The 17,945-nt window shown below is 43.7% G+C and overlaps 1 protein-coding gene across 17 annotated transcripts in view; it reads right to left on the minus strand.

The window, feature by feature from the left end:
• Positions 1 to 620: 620 nt before the first annotated feature.
• SUN1 (Sad1 and UNC84 domain containing 1) overlaps positions 621 to 17,945 on the minus strand; it is a 106,586-nt gene continuing 89,261 nt past the window's right edge. For all 17 annotated transcript variants that reach the window (XM_029577084.1, XM_029577093.1, XM_029577086.1 and 14 more), the window contains 3 exons: positions 12,070 to 12,237; positions 9,327 to 9,419; positions 621 to 2,881 (listed from right to left, as the gene is read on the minus strand). In XM_029577084.1, the coding sequence (XP_029432944.1) occupies positions 2,768 to 2,881; positions 9,327 to 9,419; positions 12,070 to 12,237 (375 nt within the window). In that variant the 3' untranslated portion in view covers positions 621 to 2,767. The remainder of the gene's footprint in view (positions 2,882 to 9,326; positions 9,420 to 12,069; positions 12,238 to 17,945) is intronic.

A 17,945-nucleotide genomic window follows, 5' to 3' on the forward strand; every position in this document is an offset into this window, starting at 1 on the left:
CTCAATCCAGTTCTTAAGTAGCCTGTAGCCAGTCAGATTGGGAAAAAAGAAATGGTCTAGGGCAGTGTTTCCCAGCCCTCTCCTGGAGGCTCACCTAACCAGTCTGGTTAGGATACCTGAAATATGAATGAAAGATTTGCATTACACTGTAGACCCAGTGTATGCCAACCTCTCCTATGCATATTCATCCTGGCAATCCTGAAAACCCAACTGGCTGGGTGTGCCTCCAGAAGAGGCCTGGGAAGCACTTCTATCCACCAACTATCTGCAGTAGGGGGTTATAGCAATGCCAAAGAGAAATCATTTCCAGTGCAAAATCTGGACTGAATTTTTTTCCTCCCAAGTAAGATGGCACTGTATGTGCTGAAGGGAACATTTAAGTACCAGCAATTACTGAGCTATTAAATACTGCTTTAAAATACCAAGATGCATAGTAATTTCTGGTTTCAAAAAAATACTGGATAACTTTATCAACTTCAGAAAAGTGCTTTTGAATAGCTTAACTTCAAATAAATGTGCATGCAGAAAAAAAGATCAGACTCGCTAAAAATTTCTGAATCAGAAGGGATGAGAACTCAGTGATAGGGTTTTAGTCTCCTAAAAAGAAGAAACAGCCTTAATACAGAAAAGAAATACTCTGTTTATTACTGGCTTCAAATATTACATGCTCTTTCAAAAATTAAATTCTTCAAACATCTCAATAGCATCTCATCAGTTTAGTGGCAGTGAGGAAAACACACCAGAGACAAATTGTTTGAAAAGCATTTACAAAAATACACTGCACAAAGTCCTGTCTCTTTAAAAATAAATTAGTGTTATGCAAAATGTTCCCATGTGCATTTTCCCCTAACTTAGGTTTACAATATGCTTCCGATTTAAAATTATATGCAATACCTGTACATATTCTCTCACTTTTTTCTGCATAGGCCACTTGTTCTGCTTGTAAGCAAACATGGATGCACAGAGTTTTTTGTTTTTTTTAATCTATGTTTGAGGACTATTGTGCAATATACATGAACCGTCAGTGCCATCACCGTCTCTTTTTCTGATAACACCAGCTTTCATGGCAGGGCCTTTGATACAATAAAGACGTGACAAGAACTTCAAGCTGAAACAACTCATATAATGAACGCTGGTGCTTTTTTTTTTTTTTTTTAAATACATTCATAGGGGGGTTTGGAATAAAACATTCAGAATATGCTTGGAGAAAAACAGCACAAAGTAAGTCTTTGCTTAATAGTTTAATCTGGGGCAGTGTTGAAAGTAATCTGCTGCCAAAACAAACCATAAAACATGCAGCAAAAAAAAAATAAAAAATAGATGACTAGTTTGAAAAGAAAAAAAAAAAACTAAAACAAACCAAAAGGACAGTCATGAAAAACTGCAGATATTTCTGTGTCACCTGAATACTCCACTGGAAGTAGAAATAAGGCAACAAACAATTTCAAACTTATCTAAAACAGAGGGTTACTAATTTTCATGGTAGTGAAATGTAGACAGGGTCTCCAAGCTACCAGATGTTCTTTTATTCAAGTCAGTGTCGTGGTAGTCACATTGCGCCCGTCCCATGACCCGACCAGACCTCTCTGTGATGAAATGCCTGTTCTACGGGAGCTCACACGCAGCCAGTTACATTTCTCTCTCCCAGTTTTCCCTTGAACCCTCTGCAGAACCTGCCCTACATGTGGGGCGGGGGTGAGAGTGAAGTCAGGGAAGAGCCGGGGGAAAGGAGAAAGGCTGTAGAAAACGAAAATTAGTTTGGGTGTTGGCAGATCCACAGACTGGATCCTCCACCTTGGATTAAAGCAGCTACAACCCCCCCCCCCCCCTTCGAAAAAGATTTGGTTTGCAAGCTTATATTATTCCCTTGAAGTTCAACGTAACCTTAAAAACTCTGATGCCCTAATGTTACCACTAAGCAGCATAATGAAAACTTAAGAAGGGAGAACAGCTGTAAGAAAATTAGAAATATAAATATGCCGGACTGAAGGCAATCTTTCGCCTTCCAGCAGATCTCAAACACCCATCCTCCTCCTCCTGATAGAGTCAATCAGGACCTGCTTCCCAGTTCTCTCTCTTGGGGCTCAGAGTCAAAGGAAACATGAAACAGTTTATTGGAATAAACATAAGGGTTTTTCTTCTCTTCCCTTTAGTGATACGCACTTTATCACCATATACCCACAACTATGCTTAGTATAGCCGAACCTCCCTCCCAACCCCCCCTTCCCTCCCCCATTATGTTGCACTACGGTTTTTATGTTGATAGATACGGTTAATACCATATTCCCCTGTTCAAAATATATATACATTATATACACAGTCATAAAACTGCCAGCTATAAAGTCAATCTTCAGGGATCACTAACTCAAATTAAGTGCAGTTAATTCTGCTCACATCTGCCAAGCTGCTTTAAAAAAAAAAAATACACTAAATGTAAAATAAAAACTAAAACAAGTGCTTTATTCATTTTTAATTTTTGCCTTTTTTTTTTAACGATAAAACAAAAAACAGTTATACTCCATTTGTTACCTGGCTCTCTGTGAACCCGAGCAGGCTGCATGCAACATTTCTGCATGGGCATATTAGATATGTAAAGCTGACTGGCAACAGTGAGCATGAACATCAGTTTTCTGCCTTCAGCTGACAAGGAATATTGTTCCTGAAGGTACGTACCCACTTATCTTCCTTATCCCTGAAAAATTCCAGTGTTCCAGGCTTCCAGATATATACAAATAGCAAAACATACAATCATATGGCCATGCTGTCATCATTTGCTTGGCTTCCCATGTACTCGGAACCGATACAGACAGGTGTACTCATTATGGCCCCAGTTAGAGAAAACACGTAGTTCCACTATCTGGAAGGGATCTTCGTTTTCCACCTAAAACAAATTATATTTTAAATGTCTGGGGTGGAGGACTATGTGAAAATCTTTCATTAGCCATCATCTGAAGATGGGACCTATGTAGTCTCGAAAGGTCATGTACATCATTGTTTTTGCATAATTCTTATGCTGGTCCAATATGCAATGAATCAGACTATTAACGGACTCTAAGAAAATTGTAGAATTTTGCATTGAAGAGTCCAAGTTAAATATAAATAAGAATCTGAAAAAATATAAAAAAAATGCATTTAATCCTTCAAGTGCCAGTGAGAGAGGAAGCCCCAAGATTGTGGATAGGTTTCTGGAAACACATTTACGCAGTTAAACTGACCGGCACAAAAACTGCCTTCCTCTGGCCCACTGCCAACATGCATGGGCTTCCACAGTGCACGCTCCTATACTGGGTTAAGAGGGTCATGCCTATCAGCGCATTCAGGTTGGGCATGTAAAATGCCATGTGGTAAAGGAAAATTAGTATTCTTACCTGATAATTTTCATTCCTGTAGTAACACGGATCAGTCCAGACTCCTGGGTTTCTCCCCCCCCCCCCCCCCAGCAGATGGAGACAGAAGCTTCGCAACAAACTCCGCCTTATCTAGGCTGGTGCCACCTACAGTCTGGCAGAATTACTTAATGTCAAAGCAGAATGCAGTCTAAAAACCCCCAAACTATCTATATACAGTAACCTAACAACTGGAAAAACTGGCTCATGTAACCCCCAAATGGGATCAGCACCCAAGGGCTGAAGACTAACGCAACCGGTCTGCAAGAAAAAGAACTACACATGAAAACAATAGCGTGGACTCTCCAAACTGATAAGACCCTAAATAGGGTGGGAGTCTGAACTGATCCGTGATACTACAGGAATGAAAATTATCAGGTAAGAATACTCATTTTCCTTCCCTGTACGTACCCGGATCAGTCCAGACTCCTGGGATGTACCAGAGCTTCACTTACTTGGGATGGGATCCGGAGAGGCCTGCTGGCAGTACCCCTGCTCCAAATGTCCCTGACGCCTGAACATCCAAATGGTAATATCTGGCAAAGGTGTGGCGCGACTTCCACGTAGCCGCTCTACAAATTTCCTCGGGTGACACCTGATGACTTTCCACCCAGGAAGCAGCTTGAGAACGAATAGAGAAAACCCGAAGGCCCACAGGCAATGGCCGACCACTTAACAAATAAGGTCAAAACCCAGGAGTCTGGACTGATCTGGGTACGTACAGGTAATTTAATTTTCAAAATACCTGCATGTTATTTTGCCTCCTGCATAACGAGCAGGTGCACAGTGTGCCAGCACTTTTAGGGCACGAACCTTTGAAGACTAATTGTGAAAAGAAAACAAACGCAGGTGGTTAAAATGCTGGCGTATGCTGCCAACAATGCGGGCTGCTCAAGATTGCCCTCTTCTGATTTTGCAACAACACAACATGAAATTATTTTCTTTAAAAGCTGCTGGATCTCACTTCACATAGTACTGATGTAATCCTTCAGCACTGAAAGACCAGATCTTGTGGAAGTCAGTCTGATAGCACCAAGAGTTTTGAAAACTGAAATGTATGCTCTTGGCCAAGAATCTAAAAGTTTATAAAAAGTCTAGCTGACACCGTACTTAACTGGTCTGAATCCCGTTTATCAAACCGCCCACAACAAATCAATATAGGTTTTCACTCCTCTGAATGGTACTCCCTTCCCTCTGGTGTTCCTCAAGTTTCATCTCTTTCAGCCATTCTATTCATCATCTACTTATTACCTCTCTGCCACCTGCTTGCCGGACTTGTCATACAATTCAAAATTTATGCAGACGATATTCAATTCTTTGTCCCTTACAGTTCCTCCTGGCCCAATACCCTGTCCATCATCTTTATATCAATTCCGTTAATACATGGTTATCTCACAATCGTCTCAAACTCAACATGTCTAAAACTGAAATTCTGCATTTGTCCACTATTCCACATTCTGCATGTAGTCCGCCTTCACACTTAATTCTTTGGCGGGCTTTCCATCCTCATAACGAAAGCCCAAAACCTTAGGGTAATTCTCGATTCTGAACTATGTCCAACAATATCTCAACAGTAGTAAAAAAAAAAAAAAAAAAAAAAACCCTTTTAAAAAATTCACCTGCTAAAGCATTTTAGACCTCTTCTTTACTCAAACAACTTCCGTACCGTGCTACAATCCTTGATACTTACCAGATAAGACTACTGTAACTCTTTATATCTCGGACTTCCAGATATCACTCTCCGTCCCTTGCAACTGACTCAAAATACTGCTGCCCGTATCCTAACAGGTACATCCAGGAAACATCATAGCACCCCAAGTTTTATGCTCCTTACGCTGGCTCCCTGTTCGATTTAGGATTAAATATAAAATTCTATCCATTATTCATAATCTTATACATAAACAATCTTCCATTTGGCTGGGTACACTCTTCATGTGCATCAACCCAATAGACACCTATGGTCTTTTAAATAAGTGCCTGCTTGAAGTTCCCTCAATCGGATTAGCCAGGCGTGATCTTACCAGGAAACGTACATTTTCAGTCACTGGCACCTCTTTCTGGAACTCTATCCTATACTTTTTAAGGCAAATAACTAATACCAAAGATTTTAAGAAAAATGAATCCCCCCCAATTTATTTTCTATTGCCTTCTGTTCCAATCTTAAATTTGTTACAGATTTGTTGAGGCCTTATTATTTTTATCTTTGTTTTGTTTGTCATTAGTATTATATTAGTTTTATCTTTATGTATCATTTTGTTTTTATTATGTATATATCTTCTGTAAACCATTTTGACTGACCCTAGTTGTAAAAGCGGTTTATAAACAATTTTGAATAAAATGAATTTCTGCAGGTCTAATATTTTTTGGAAGAAAAATCTAATCATGGACAGATTTTTGCATAACTGATCACCATCAATCTCTGCTGGGGATATACATAGGGACCTTTGTTTTTATTTTTCCTGGGAATTTCAATGGCCAGGCATTTTGTGAAGACTCGTGGGGCTGAAGCTAGCCCGAACGGCAACACCCGGTACTGGAAGTGCTGTTTTCCCACCACAAATTGGAGATACTTCCTGTGACTGGGGAAGATCTCGATGTGAGTATATGTGTCCTTTAGATTGAGGGAGCATAGCCAGTCCCCTTTTTGTAAAAGGGGATCAAAGTGCCCAGGGAAACCATTTTGAATGTTTCTTTTTTTAGAAATTTGTTCAAGGACCTTAAGTTTGACCTCACTCTTACCCGACCTGGCATTTACACTCAAGAATGGACTCTGACTCTTCCAGGTTAAAGCACCTATTAAGCATTTAACCGTACACCCTACGGTAACACTTTATATTTCTCCTGCCTTATCTTCCTTCCAGCTTGTCGCAAGCTTCCAAGTTCTCTTTCCCTGTTGATTGTAACTTTGACTTATTCCCTCCTATTGTTTAGCTCTCGTTTACTTGAATTGTTACTCCAGTTATTCCCTGTTAAATGTAAACCGATCCGATATGGTTATTACTATGAAGGTCGGTATAAAAAACTGTTAAATAAATAAATAAATAAATAAAATAAGTCTAGGATGGGACAGAGTCCTCCTGACCTCTCTGAAATCAGGAAGTACCTGGAGTAGAATCCCTGCCCTCTTTTTCCTGGTGGAACTGTATAGACTGCTCTGGCTGTTAAGAAGTAAGAGAGCTCCGCTAGTTGTTCCTCCCGATGTGTTACCGGCCCCAAAAATGGGCTCAGAGGGCAAACTGGCGGGACACCCAATTGATTCAATTGGTACCCTTGATGGATGATGGAAAGAACCCACTGGTCCGAGGTTATTCTAGGCTACTGGTTCGCAAAGAACCGCAGCCTTCCCCCGACCGGAGGGTCCCGGGTATGGGTGACTGACCTACACTCTCTATGACCCAGCCAAAACCCCGTCCCTGGAGTTGACTGAAGCGCCGGCTGGGACTTGGTGGCTGTTGCCTGGGATGGTCACGGGAGCCCTTATGGTGTTGATGGGAGTGAGGGGGGGGGGGGGGCAGAGGACAGTACTTCCTCTGGTGAAAGAAAGACTTCCTCTGTCCCGTTCTCACTGGGCTCCTAGAAGAGGAAGATGGGTTTGGAGTGGTGGTGAAGAGTTGTTGGAGGGTTTCATGGTGGTCCTAGAGCTGAGCCCCCGCATCCCTCACCCTCTCTGACAAGATTCTCCCCAGTACACGTCACGTCGGAGAGTTGTTCTTGTACCTCCAGTCGGATATCCAAGCCCCACAGCTATGCTATTCTGTGGGTGCCAATTCCTGCTGCAGAGATCCTTGATGCAGTGTCAAAAACATCGTAGGTCGCTCATACCTCAAGTTTCCTGCATTCCAGACCATTATGCACCAGTGATAGGAGTGTGTCCTGCAGCTGTTGAGGCAGCTGCTTGGCCATCTCCTGCACCTGCTTCCAGATGTTCCGCAAGTACTGGCTCATGTAGAACTGGAGGGAAGCAATACGGCAATGAGTATGGCCCCCTGAAACACCTTCCTTCCATCACTCTGTGGTATTTCTCAGGGGATGCCAAGGAATGGGTCAGAGAATGCTTGGCCCTCTTGGGGGCGGATTCTACCATTACCGATTGGTGAGGAAGCTGACGCTTATCAAATCTGGCAGCCTTCTGGACGAGGTATACCCTGTCATTTTTCTTGTTAACAGGAGGCACTGTAAAGTGGTGTTCCCATATCCTCAGTAGGAGATCCTTAAGGATCTCGTGTACCGGGACCACCACGATCTCCTTAGGAGGTTCCATGAACTGAAGAACATCAAGCATTTTGTGCCTAGCATCATCCTCTGTCAGCAACTGACATGGGATGGCTTCCTCCATCACCCTCAAAAACCCTGCAAAGGTTAAGTCTTCAGGCAGAGACTTCCTTTGGAGGCAAAAGGATCTGAGGGGTGACCCTCAGAGGACTCATATCATACCCCCAAGGATAATAGGGATCCTCATCCTCACTGTAACCCACAGGGGATGGGGCACTAGGTGCTTGGCCTTCGTCCAGAGGTGCAGGGACTGGCAAAGCTGGATTGGGGGGGGGGGGGGGGGCTACAGCCCTCAGTGTTTCTGCCGGCCTAGGTGGAGCTTCCTTTTTGGAGGAACCGGCAACGACCACTGTATCTGTATGGGGAGGCATCAGTGCCCGCTAGGCACAGATGCTGTCCTGGGAGCAGACGCCAGCTGGGTCAGTAATGCACCAATGAGAGTACTGAGCTTCTCCATCAGCAGTTCCAGGATGGATGGTACTGGCTCCAGTGCCTTTGATGCCACAGGACCAATGCTCTGCAGCACCCATTCCACCGCCAGCTGGACTCGCCACTCCAGCTTCTCCTCAAACGCTGCTGATGCCAACACCGACTGGGAGGAAGTTGGGGTGGCCAGATCCTCTTTGGACCCATGAGGTGGGTCGGTAACTGGCATCAGGACTTGAGACTGTTGCGGACTCCAGCATTGATGGAGGACTGGCGCTCCTCGCCACAGTGTTTCTTCAGGGCATCGCGGCATGAGCCAGTGCATCCCTGTGCCCGGCACCATGCATCGACTGGACCGGTGCCATTGCTTCCTTGGCTTCCCTCTGTGCTCGGCCCAGTCCTTCCCTAGTGCCGAGGCCAATGAGGAACCAGATATCCTTGACCTGGAGATTGGTCGGTTTCTGGTGCCTCTGTCCGCTGAGGGCACCGGAGTCAACAGTCCCACCGATGTTGATGGCACGGTGTCCATTGGTGCGGCTCCAAGTTCCTTAGATGTCAATGCCACCGGCTCTGTCTTCTTCGGCCCGAAGAGCTGCTCCATCTTGTTGAGCTGAAGTCGTCCCTTCAAGGTCGTTTGTGCACATAAGCGGCAACCCCAGACATCATGCGATGCCCCCAGGCTGAGGACACATCTCATGGTGTCCATAATGAACATGGTCCTCGGGCACCGTGGGCATTGGCGAAAACTGGACATGGCCATGATAGGACAAAATAAAAGGACCACAAAAATCAAAGGCAGCAGGCATTGATGGCTGGCAGGCACCAAAGCCCTGCCGCTGCAAGGGAATTGACCATGAAAGGAAACTTACCAGAAACGTTGAAAACCCCGAATAGGAACATTATGGGGAAGCATCAAGAGGGACGCTGCGTCAAACAAACATCGTGAACAAAAATCTCCACGGAAAGCAAGAAAATGAGAAAAAAAAAAAAGTTTTCCAAAAGGCCATAAAGCCAAACTCACACTGTGATGCTTAATAGCTCCGCAGAAAGAGAGAGACTGGAGAGGGACCCTGCGTGGACAAGTGTATAGGGCATGCTGGGCATGCTCAGTGTGCCAAATCAAAGTTCTAGAAATTTGACATACATTTTTTGGTGTTGGATGATGTCACCCATGTGCGAGGACTAACATCCTGCTGTCCTCTGAGAACTACAGCTAAATACTTTCTACTGAAACATGCTTACCATCACTCGGAAAGTTTGCAGCGGATCACCGTTTTGCTTGTACACAAATTGGCCTAGAAGTTTTCCTTCCTCTTGAAACTCATTTTCAAGTCCCTGTAATCAGAATGGTCATTCAGGTCAACATAAAATACTCTAAACTGAAACAGTACATGCCTGCAGCACGACAGTAAGGTGCCTTTCTGCTTCTGCAAATCCATGCATGGCCCTGCTCTTCCAGCACATCTATGGTGGTGTTCTCCATGGACAGATCTGAATGAAATTTGGGAGGAGAGCTGAAGCCTCAGTTTAAGAGACTTCTGCCAAATTTTATCCAAATCTGCCCTTGGAGAGGGCCTTCGATGTGTGTGGATGGGAAGGTAGACAGATGCAACGAGAGAAACGAGTGCTTTTCACTGATGACACACGCACACAATAGTGGACACTACTTCACATTAGTTGCAGTAAGGTTTTCCTAAAACCGGAGAGTTTGCCGCATCATTTTCTCATTTTGCCCCCCCTTTCTTTAATTATTCTATATATTACTTTGGCAGCACATGTAAAATTGTCATGCTAATAAAGTTATCTGAACCTGTATCAATTTTCTGATTGCAATGTCCTATTGAACAACACTTTTCAAGACTTTAAACTCGGGCATTCACAATACATTCCCGACTGCAGCTTAGTTTAAAACAAAAACGTACTCTGCTTAGCCACACTAATGACATTTAGAACATTAGCCTGTATTAAAGTAACATTTAAGTGATCAGGAACTAACATTTAAGTACAGAAATACCTAAGCCATTGTTGGAAAAGGGTAATTATTTGCTTGTAATCGTTGTTCCCCAGCAGTATGTTATTAATCACATGACCTGTCAATTGTACAGTTCCAGGGAGCTCCTCCTAAATTGTTCCTCAATGTCCATGGGCCACTAGGGGGCATCAGGTCTGTTAGAAACAAGTGCCTGCTTTACATGGTGCCAGGGTGGGGAATGACCTTCCAAACAGTAACAGGCCGATACAGTACAGTGCGCTCCGGTGCCGCACATTTTACTTTCAGAAATTAACGCCTGCCCAAAGGCAGGCGTTAATTTCTGCCGGTGCCGGGGAAGTGTACAGAAAAGCAGAAAAAAACTGCTTTTCTGTACACTGCCGACAGCCAGGTTTAGGGTGGCCAGGTGTCCTGCTTATAGAAAGTACAGTTGATTTTTTTTTTTTTTTTAATTATCCCATGTCCTGATTAAACAAGAACAGAATGCACAATTGTCCCATGTGTCAAAAAATGTTTTGACAACTTCATACGACATGGGCAGATCTAGGATTTTAAAAATCCTAGTGCATCATCCTTCCTACTCTTTCCCCACTCTCAGTCTCATCTTTCCCTTTTCTCCCTCTATTCAAGCCTTTCTCCCCCTCCTTCTCCAAGGTATTCATCATCCATTCTTCTCTGGAATTACTCCCATCTCTATAGACCTTCCTTTTCACGTATTTTATTTTCCTGGATCATCGTTAGTGTTTATTGCATGAACAAAAACAAGAGATCACTGGGCAGAAATAATGCATCATTTTTCTGGGTAAATATTTTTGTTACAACAAAACACTAAAATTCCCAGGAGAAAAAAAATAAACTGAAAATAAAAGGTCCCCATCTCTTAAGTTCCTTTCCACCTCCTCCTAACTAGTTTCCTTTCCAATCTCTCTTCACACAGCAAGGTCCTCATTCATCTCTCTCCCTGTCCCATTCTCCAGGAGGTTCCTCCCTCCAGCTTCCCTTCAAATTGCTCTCTCCCCTCTCAGTTTATTGAGGCACATTATACGGGCACAGTAGTGGCAAGCCAGCAGGGACACAGTGGGCACGTGATCCCTGTCCCCTCAGCTGCTCTTCTTCCATAGAACACGCGTCCTCCAGCAATCAAGAGGCCTAGGATGAGAAGCAGCAGCTGTGGAGACCGGGTGTGTGCGCTTACTGTGCGCCCTGGCCTGCTGATCTGCCTATCAGGGAGATGGAAAAAGGCTGGCCTTGTCAATACCTTAATGACTGGTGCAGCTGTCGTGCATTCTGGGAATGTCTCGGTGGCTGGCCACCCTATTCTGCAAAGCGCTACAGGTTGGCATGGCACTGCCACCCAAATATCTGTTCCATGAGCAGTTTCAAAAACTTTGTGCACGACATGAGAACTGCTGGCCCATCAGTCTGAAAAACTGCTCACGGTAGAGACATTTTTGAGGAGGCAGCTGGTTCTCATATTGGGGGGGGGGGGGGGGGGGGCTGGCAGGGAAGAACCAAAAAGGTTCCTGATGCACGGTTTCTAGACCATGGTGTTTAGGGAATTTGTGCATTCGCTGTCTTTCTGCAGCTTCGTACATCCTATCAATGAAAAGCCGGCTAGGCAGTGCTACCCTCAGAGCTGTACAGATGTTGATGTACCCCCTTTAGTTTCAAGCTGAGGGCGACTACAATAATGAGAAAGGCGGTCTGCTAGCCAGTCAGTCACACAGCCCATCCACTTTCCTTCTAATTCCATTAAAAATGAAGGGAGACAACTGGGTCCAGTTGCTCTTGTGGAAAATGAACTTTGAAGCTGCCCCAAGCTGCACCCAGACCATCTGACACCAGCGTGGCTAATAGCAATGCTCACATCTGGACACCTGGGTATGAACAAACAGGTATGAAGCCATGCCTCCGCTCTAAGAGCTTTTACTTTCTACAAAAATCTAATACTTTACATTTCTACTGACTTAATTTCCAGAACCACGTGCGACTTACGTAGACTGCAAAATCCTTAGGAGCGCTGGTGATGTTGCCGGTCGGCGAGAGTGTCTTTGGTATGTGTTCCAGTGTAAAAGCTGCAGGGTAGATCATCATTGAAAGTCGAACTACAAGATAACCTTGGGAGCCTTTAAATGCCCAGCAATTTCCTGGATAGATATCGGGCTACAAAATAGAAATTAAATTCATAAATATACATCAACACCGTGGTAAATTGTTAATGAGCCGGGGAAACAAAGAAATGAACATCAGGAGGAGGAGAAGATACCTGGGACAGCTGATGGTGGAAGGAGGGCTGCGAGGTTGGGTGGAACTGGTATTCGTATTAGTTTAGGCAATGGGGGAATTTACAGGCTCATCTAGCCAAATGGGTAGAAGACCAGACAAAATTCCCAGTCTGGGCCAGTTCGTCCGCATTTGCTGTCATTTACTACGTACCATCCGAATATTTTCTCTCCGATTTCTTCAAACCTCCATTCCCCACGCCATTTTCCTGGGTAGTGCAATGCTGTGTGTGTCTGAAAGGTGAGTTTGCACCTGCACGCACTTTTCGAATGCTCTAAAGCATGGGACCAAGGGCTTCTCAGGAAAATTGCCTGCACAATTTAGCAGGTATAAACGTGCAAGGGGAGTTTTCCTCTGGTAACTGTCAAAGTGAAAGCAGGTGCCTACTTTAACTTTGAAAACTGGTGCAAAATCCATGGCTCATTAACCTGGCAGCAATGCAGGCAGTCAGAAAAATTACCCGCGTAAACAGCTGAGCGCTTTTGTCTACTATAACAGGCCATATCTGTGGCGGGACTTCACGGTTACAAGTTAGGATTCAGTCAGCCATGATTTTTTTCTTTTTAGTATTTTTAATTAAAATTCCATTTCATACACTTGAAAGTCCATAAAGTGATGGACTCCATAATAAGGTAATTACCCTTGACTGCAAGAGCTGACTTCGGTTTTTAAATCTACTTATTATTGCCTAATAAATAAAGGCAAAAGAAAGGAAAAAAAAAAACCCCCAGACAGCCTGATTTCCAGCACTAGGAGCCTAACGCAGGTGAGGCTATAGCTGGCCTAATTTTAGGCACCTCCTACAATGGCTTCCCTGGTTCATAGGCTGCTCCTACAATCTGTGAGCTCATAACCTCATTAGGTTCCTAAATTCAGCCTAATGTTAAGGCACCTTAGATCAGTCAAATATAGGTGCCTAACTTACAGCAGCTGCCTATATTAAGGTACTCCATGCGCTTAAAATATCTGGCTCTGTGTTTCAGCCCTGAACATAGGCCTGGAAGAAATACAAAACAAGGGCCAAACTCATGCACAGAGGATTGTGCGTTGTTGTGGGCACACTATAGACAGCAAAAATTCTGAACCGAACAATATTTTGAGAGATTCAGTAGGATGGGTGTTAAGTGCGCATCCAAGTTTTATTTAACAAACACCAATTCGCACAATGGGATTTCAGGAAACCCAATCAGCATTAAAAGCAGCAGAGAAGTCTGTGATGGAATACAGCAAAGCAGCAAAAGAGGAGGGGAAAAAAAAAAAAGCATACAAGTCATATTACTCGCTCTAGTCTTAAAATAACTGGGGCTATTTGCTTAAACTAAAAAGTGCCCGGCTGAAATGTAAGACATCAACGCTCTGCTTCAAAACTGTCAAAGGATCGTGATTAAGAGTCAGCCTCTGTCCAAACCAAAACTGGATCAAACCCCCCCCCCCCCCAATAACAAGACCCGCGGGATAATGGGGTGGGGGAAGGACACATTGTACTTGAGCCTGCTATCAACCAACTTCCTCAGGATTTTTATTTTTAGTAAAACTATTCCTGAATGTGTCTTTTTATGGACCGAGAACAGCATGTGTGTACTCTGCAGGGGACGTTGCTATGGTAATTACTACACATTCGATAAACTGCAGCACAGCCACTATTTAACAGACATTTCTAGTTCAACCTGGCAGCAAAAGGGTTTACACTTAACTCTGGAAAGGGGATAAACATATCTGAAGAGATGACCCCACTAGAGTAAATCAACTATTGGAGCCCCAAAGTCAGGTCTATAACCTTGAAGGACTATGGGGGACAATAATCAAAGGCTTTTATGCAGATGTGTATTTACCTGCATAAAATATATTTTGATTATTCCTTACTGTAGGTAAAAGTGGACAGGGTTAGATTGGAGGAGGGAAAGTATGCACAGTGATTGCATTTGCAAATCGGCACATATACTTTCTGGCACAATCTTTGCACCTCCTTCGATAATGTGTATTGGGCTTCTCATTTTCAAACAGAAACTCTTTCAAAATAAGCTTACAGCTCTGTGAACAGACTGCAAATTCTATGGGGATATTCATTATCACTGTCCAACTTTAATCAATTTACTGTTTTCTAGGACACCTTTATCTTAACCAAAGAAATTGGAACTGTAAGATTAGTAATTTGTAAACTGACAAAATAAATCGTAACAAATCACTGGGTCCTGATGGTATTCATTCCAGGGTTCTAAAATAACGCAAATATATAATTGCAGACCTGCTATTGGTAAACTGTAACTTCTAATTCCAATCTGCCTCTGTATCTGAGGAATGGAGGACAGACCCGGATTTAGGCATAGGCAATTGCCTAGGATGCCAAATTTTGAAGGCACCAAATACCCAGGCCAAGAGATGTGCTCCTGCTATCCACTTCAAAGGGGCTCTGCTATGGCATTCTGGTGGGAACAGAGGGGCAGACTTTCCCCACTTTGCAACCTTGCTTATGGGCTCCAAGATCGTACATCCAGCACTACTAAATGGTAGCCAATGTAATGCCAACTTTCAAAAAAGGCTCCAGGGGTGACCTGAGTAACTGCAGACTGGTGAGCCCGACATAGGTGCCGAATAAAATGATGGAAGCTATTGCTAAGAACAAAGTTACTAAACACAAGGATGAACATGGTTTAATGGTGAAGAGCTAGTATGGATTTAGCAAAGGGAGGTCGTGCCATCCTAATTTATTACAATTCTTTGAAGGTGCGAATAAGCATGTGGACAGAGGTGAACCAGTCAACATAGTGTATTGGGACTGTCAGAAGGCATTCAATACAGTCCCTCACAAAAAACTCTTCAGGAAATTATAAAGTCATGAGATATGAGGTGAGATCTTGCTGCGGATAGGTAACTGGTTAAAAGATAGGAAACAGTAGACAATAGTCAGTTTCCCCAATGGAACGAGAGAAATAGTGGAGTGCCTCAAGGAGCTGTCCTGGGGCTGGTTTTTATTTTGGTTTTTTTTAACTTATTCATCAATGAACTGGAAAAGGGAGCAAAGAGTGAGGTGATCAAATCTACAGACAACAAAATATTCAAAGTCATTAACACACAAGCAGACTGAGGAACTGCAAAAGGACCTTGTCAGACTTGAAAGCTGGGCATCTAAATGGCAGATGAAACTGAATGTAGACAAGTGCAAAGTGAGGCACTTAAGGAAAAAGAATCCTAACTATAGGTTCCCAATGTCAAGTTTCAATTAGAAGTCAGCATCCAGATAAAAGGATCTTGGTATCCTAGTGGACAATGTTGAAATCCTTAGCTCAGTGTGCAGCAGTGGTTAAAAAAGCAAATAGAATATGCAGTATTATCTGTAAAAGAATGGAGAACAGAACTGAGAATAGCATAATCCCTCTGTACAGATCTATTGTGTGACTGCACCTTGAGTACTGCCTAGAGCTTTGGTCACCTCATGTCAAAAAGATAAGAGAACTAGAAAAAGGCAATAAGAAGGGCAATAAAGAAAGGGGATAGAATAGCTCTCTTACAAAAGAAAGGTTAAACAGGTTAGGGCTCTTCAGCTTAGTGAAGAGAGGACTGAGCAGGGATATAAGAGGTTTATAAAATCATGAGTGGAACAGATAGATAGGGGAAGGAATAAAACAAGGGATAGCCGGAAGTCCTTAAAAATTCCTTTATTAATTGCCCTAGATAGATAGGGAACAGTTTACACTTTCAGAAAGCTTTATGAGTATCCCCAAGTCCTTAATAAAAGGGAGACAGTTTTGTTTTGTTTTTTTTTTTAGCCAGGTGAACTCTTGAAAACCCACCACTTATCCATCCCCTATGAGGGAGCCACAAGAAAGGGATCTTCTCTATGGGATCTGGGATGAGGGTGAAAGGGGGTAGACTCAAGAGTAATCAAAAGTAGTATTTCTTTGTAGAAAGGGTGGTGGACGCATGGAACAGCCTCCTAGGGGTGGTGCAGGAGACAAGGACAGTATCCAAATTCAAGAAAGCATGGGATATGCACAGGGGATCTCTGAGGGAGTGGTAGGGATTGTGTTGCCGAGGAGTGCGATGGGCAGACCAGATGGGCCACAATAGTCCTGCCAGCAACCCTACTGCTTTGATATAATTATCCCCATCAGATTCATAAAAGGCTTTTTGGTAACTTTTGCACAGCACACTAAGCATACGAGAAGTAAATTATAATGCAATCAAAGCCACTCAGAGAACACGTTTCAATGTGAATTACATGAGAGAAAAAAAAAAGGTGTTTACCAGCTATCTAATAAGTGCCTTTCCTCAACATGGTTAAACGCTGGCGCATTGTTCCATGGAAGATGTACTCTCAGCTGCATTCCAGGGGGGGGTGAGTTTAGGTCAGGGAAGGACTGCCTATTTTTCAAACCATCACACACTTTCCCAGCAAAAATCTACCCACAGAAGAAGCAGGTGCAAGTGACCGCAAGCACTATTTGCACCTATACAAAGCAGAAACGTACACATGGTCTTCGTGCCAGCAGAGAGCTTGAAAACTGTCTTGTCAAAGTCTAAAAACACGGAGCCAAATGGCGTCTTACTGGGATGGGTACAGTTGTGAGCGCTCCTCTGCTGTCATTTTTTTTCTTTTGTTACTAACATTACTCCCAATTGAACGTAAAGGGAAAATCAGGGAGATTACTCCAGCCTCTCCCCATGGTGGAGTTTCTCACCCCTTTGTCGCAGATTACTCCGGGAGCAGGATCCATTGCCGAGCAAACTTTCGAGTGTGCAGTAGCTTCGCCGGAGGATGCGACCTCTTTGAGCCCCTTCCTCCCCCCTTCGGATGACATCATTGGCAGAGGTTTTGCTTCCTGGTGCGTCTGCAGGATGGCCGAATCGAGGTGCGGCTGGGGAGGCCTCCGTTTCCGGTATGCGGGGCACCGGTGCAGTGTCTTTGCCTCTGTCAGAAAGCCCCGGTGGGGTATCTCTGGAGGGAGCCGCGCTGGAAAGATCCCTGCCTCAGGCCTGGACTCCTTTGGTGGGGGAAGTTACCGCGGTGAAGACGGGGTGAGAGAGTTATTCACAGAGTGACTCTGGATAAACCCTCAGTAATAAAACTTTAGGCTCTGTATGGTCCGCCTTGGTTTCCCTGGAAAAAATTCTCTCTTCGTTGGCGGATGCCACCTTAGATATTAATCAGCGCATACAGAGTTCAGAAATTTCTACTGCCTCTCACAAAGAAAAGATTGAGGATTTGGATAAAAGTCACCATCTTTCAAAACACGCAAGTTAACTTGCTTCAAAGTGAAATGATCCAATACTAAAAAGTTGGAGAATATGAAGGACTCACTGAGATATGTGAACTTAAGGGCTCTGAATTTTCCTGTTTTGAATTCCCCTGATAAAAGAAAATTAGGTCTTACCTTAGTTAATTTTCGTTCCTGTAGTACCACGGATCAGTCCAGACTCCTGGGTTATGCCCCCCCTCTAGCAGATGGAGACAGAAGTTTACAAACAAAACTCCGCCTTATCTAGGCTGGTGCCACCTACAGTCTGGCAGTCTTACTTAATGTCAAAGCAGATGAAGCCCCAAAATTAACACAAATGAACTATATACAGTAATCAACCAACCAAAACTA

The sequence above is a fragment of the Rhinatrema bivittatum genome, chromosome 14 (assembly GCF_901001135.1).
Source record: "Rhinatrema bivittatum chromosome 14, aRhiBiv1.1, whole genome shotgun sequence".
NCBI lineage: Eukaryota > Metazoa > Chordata > Amphibia > Gymnophiona > Rhinatrematidae > Rhinatrema > Rhinatrema bivittatum.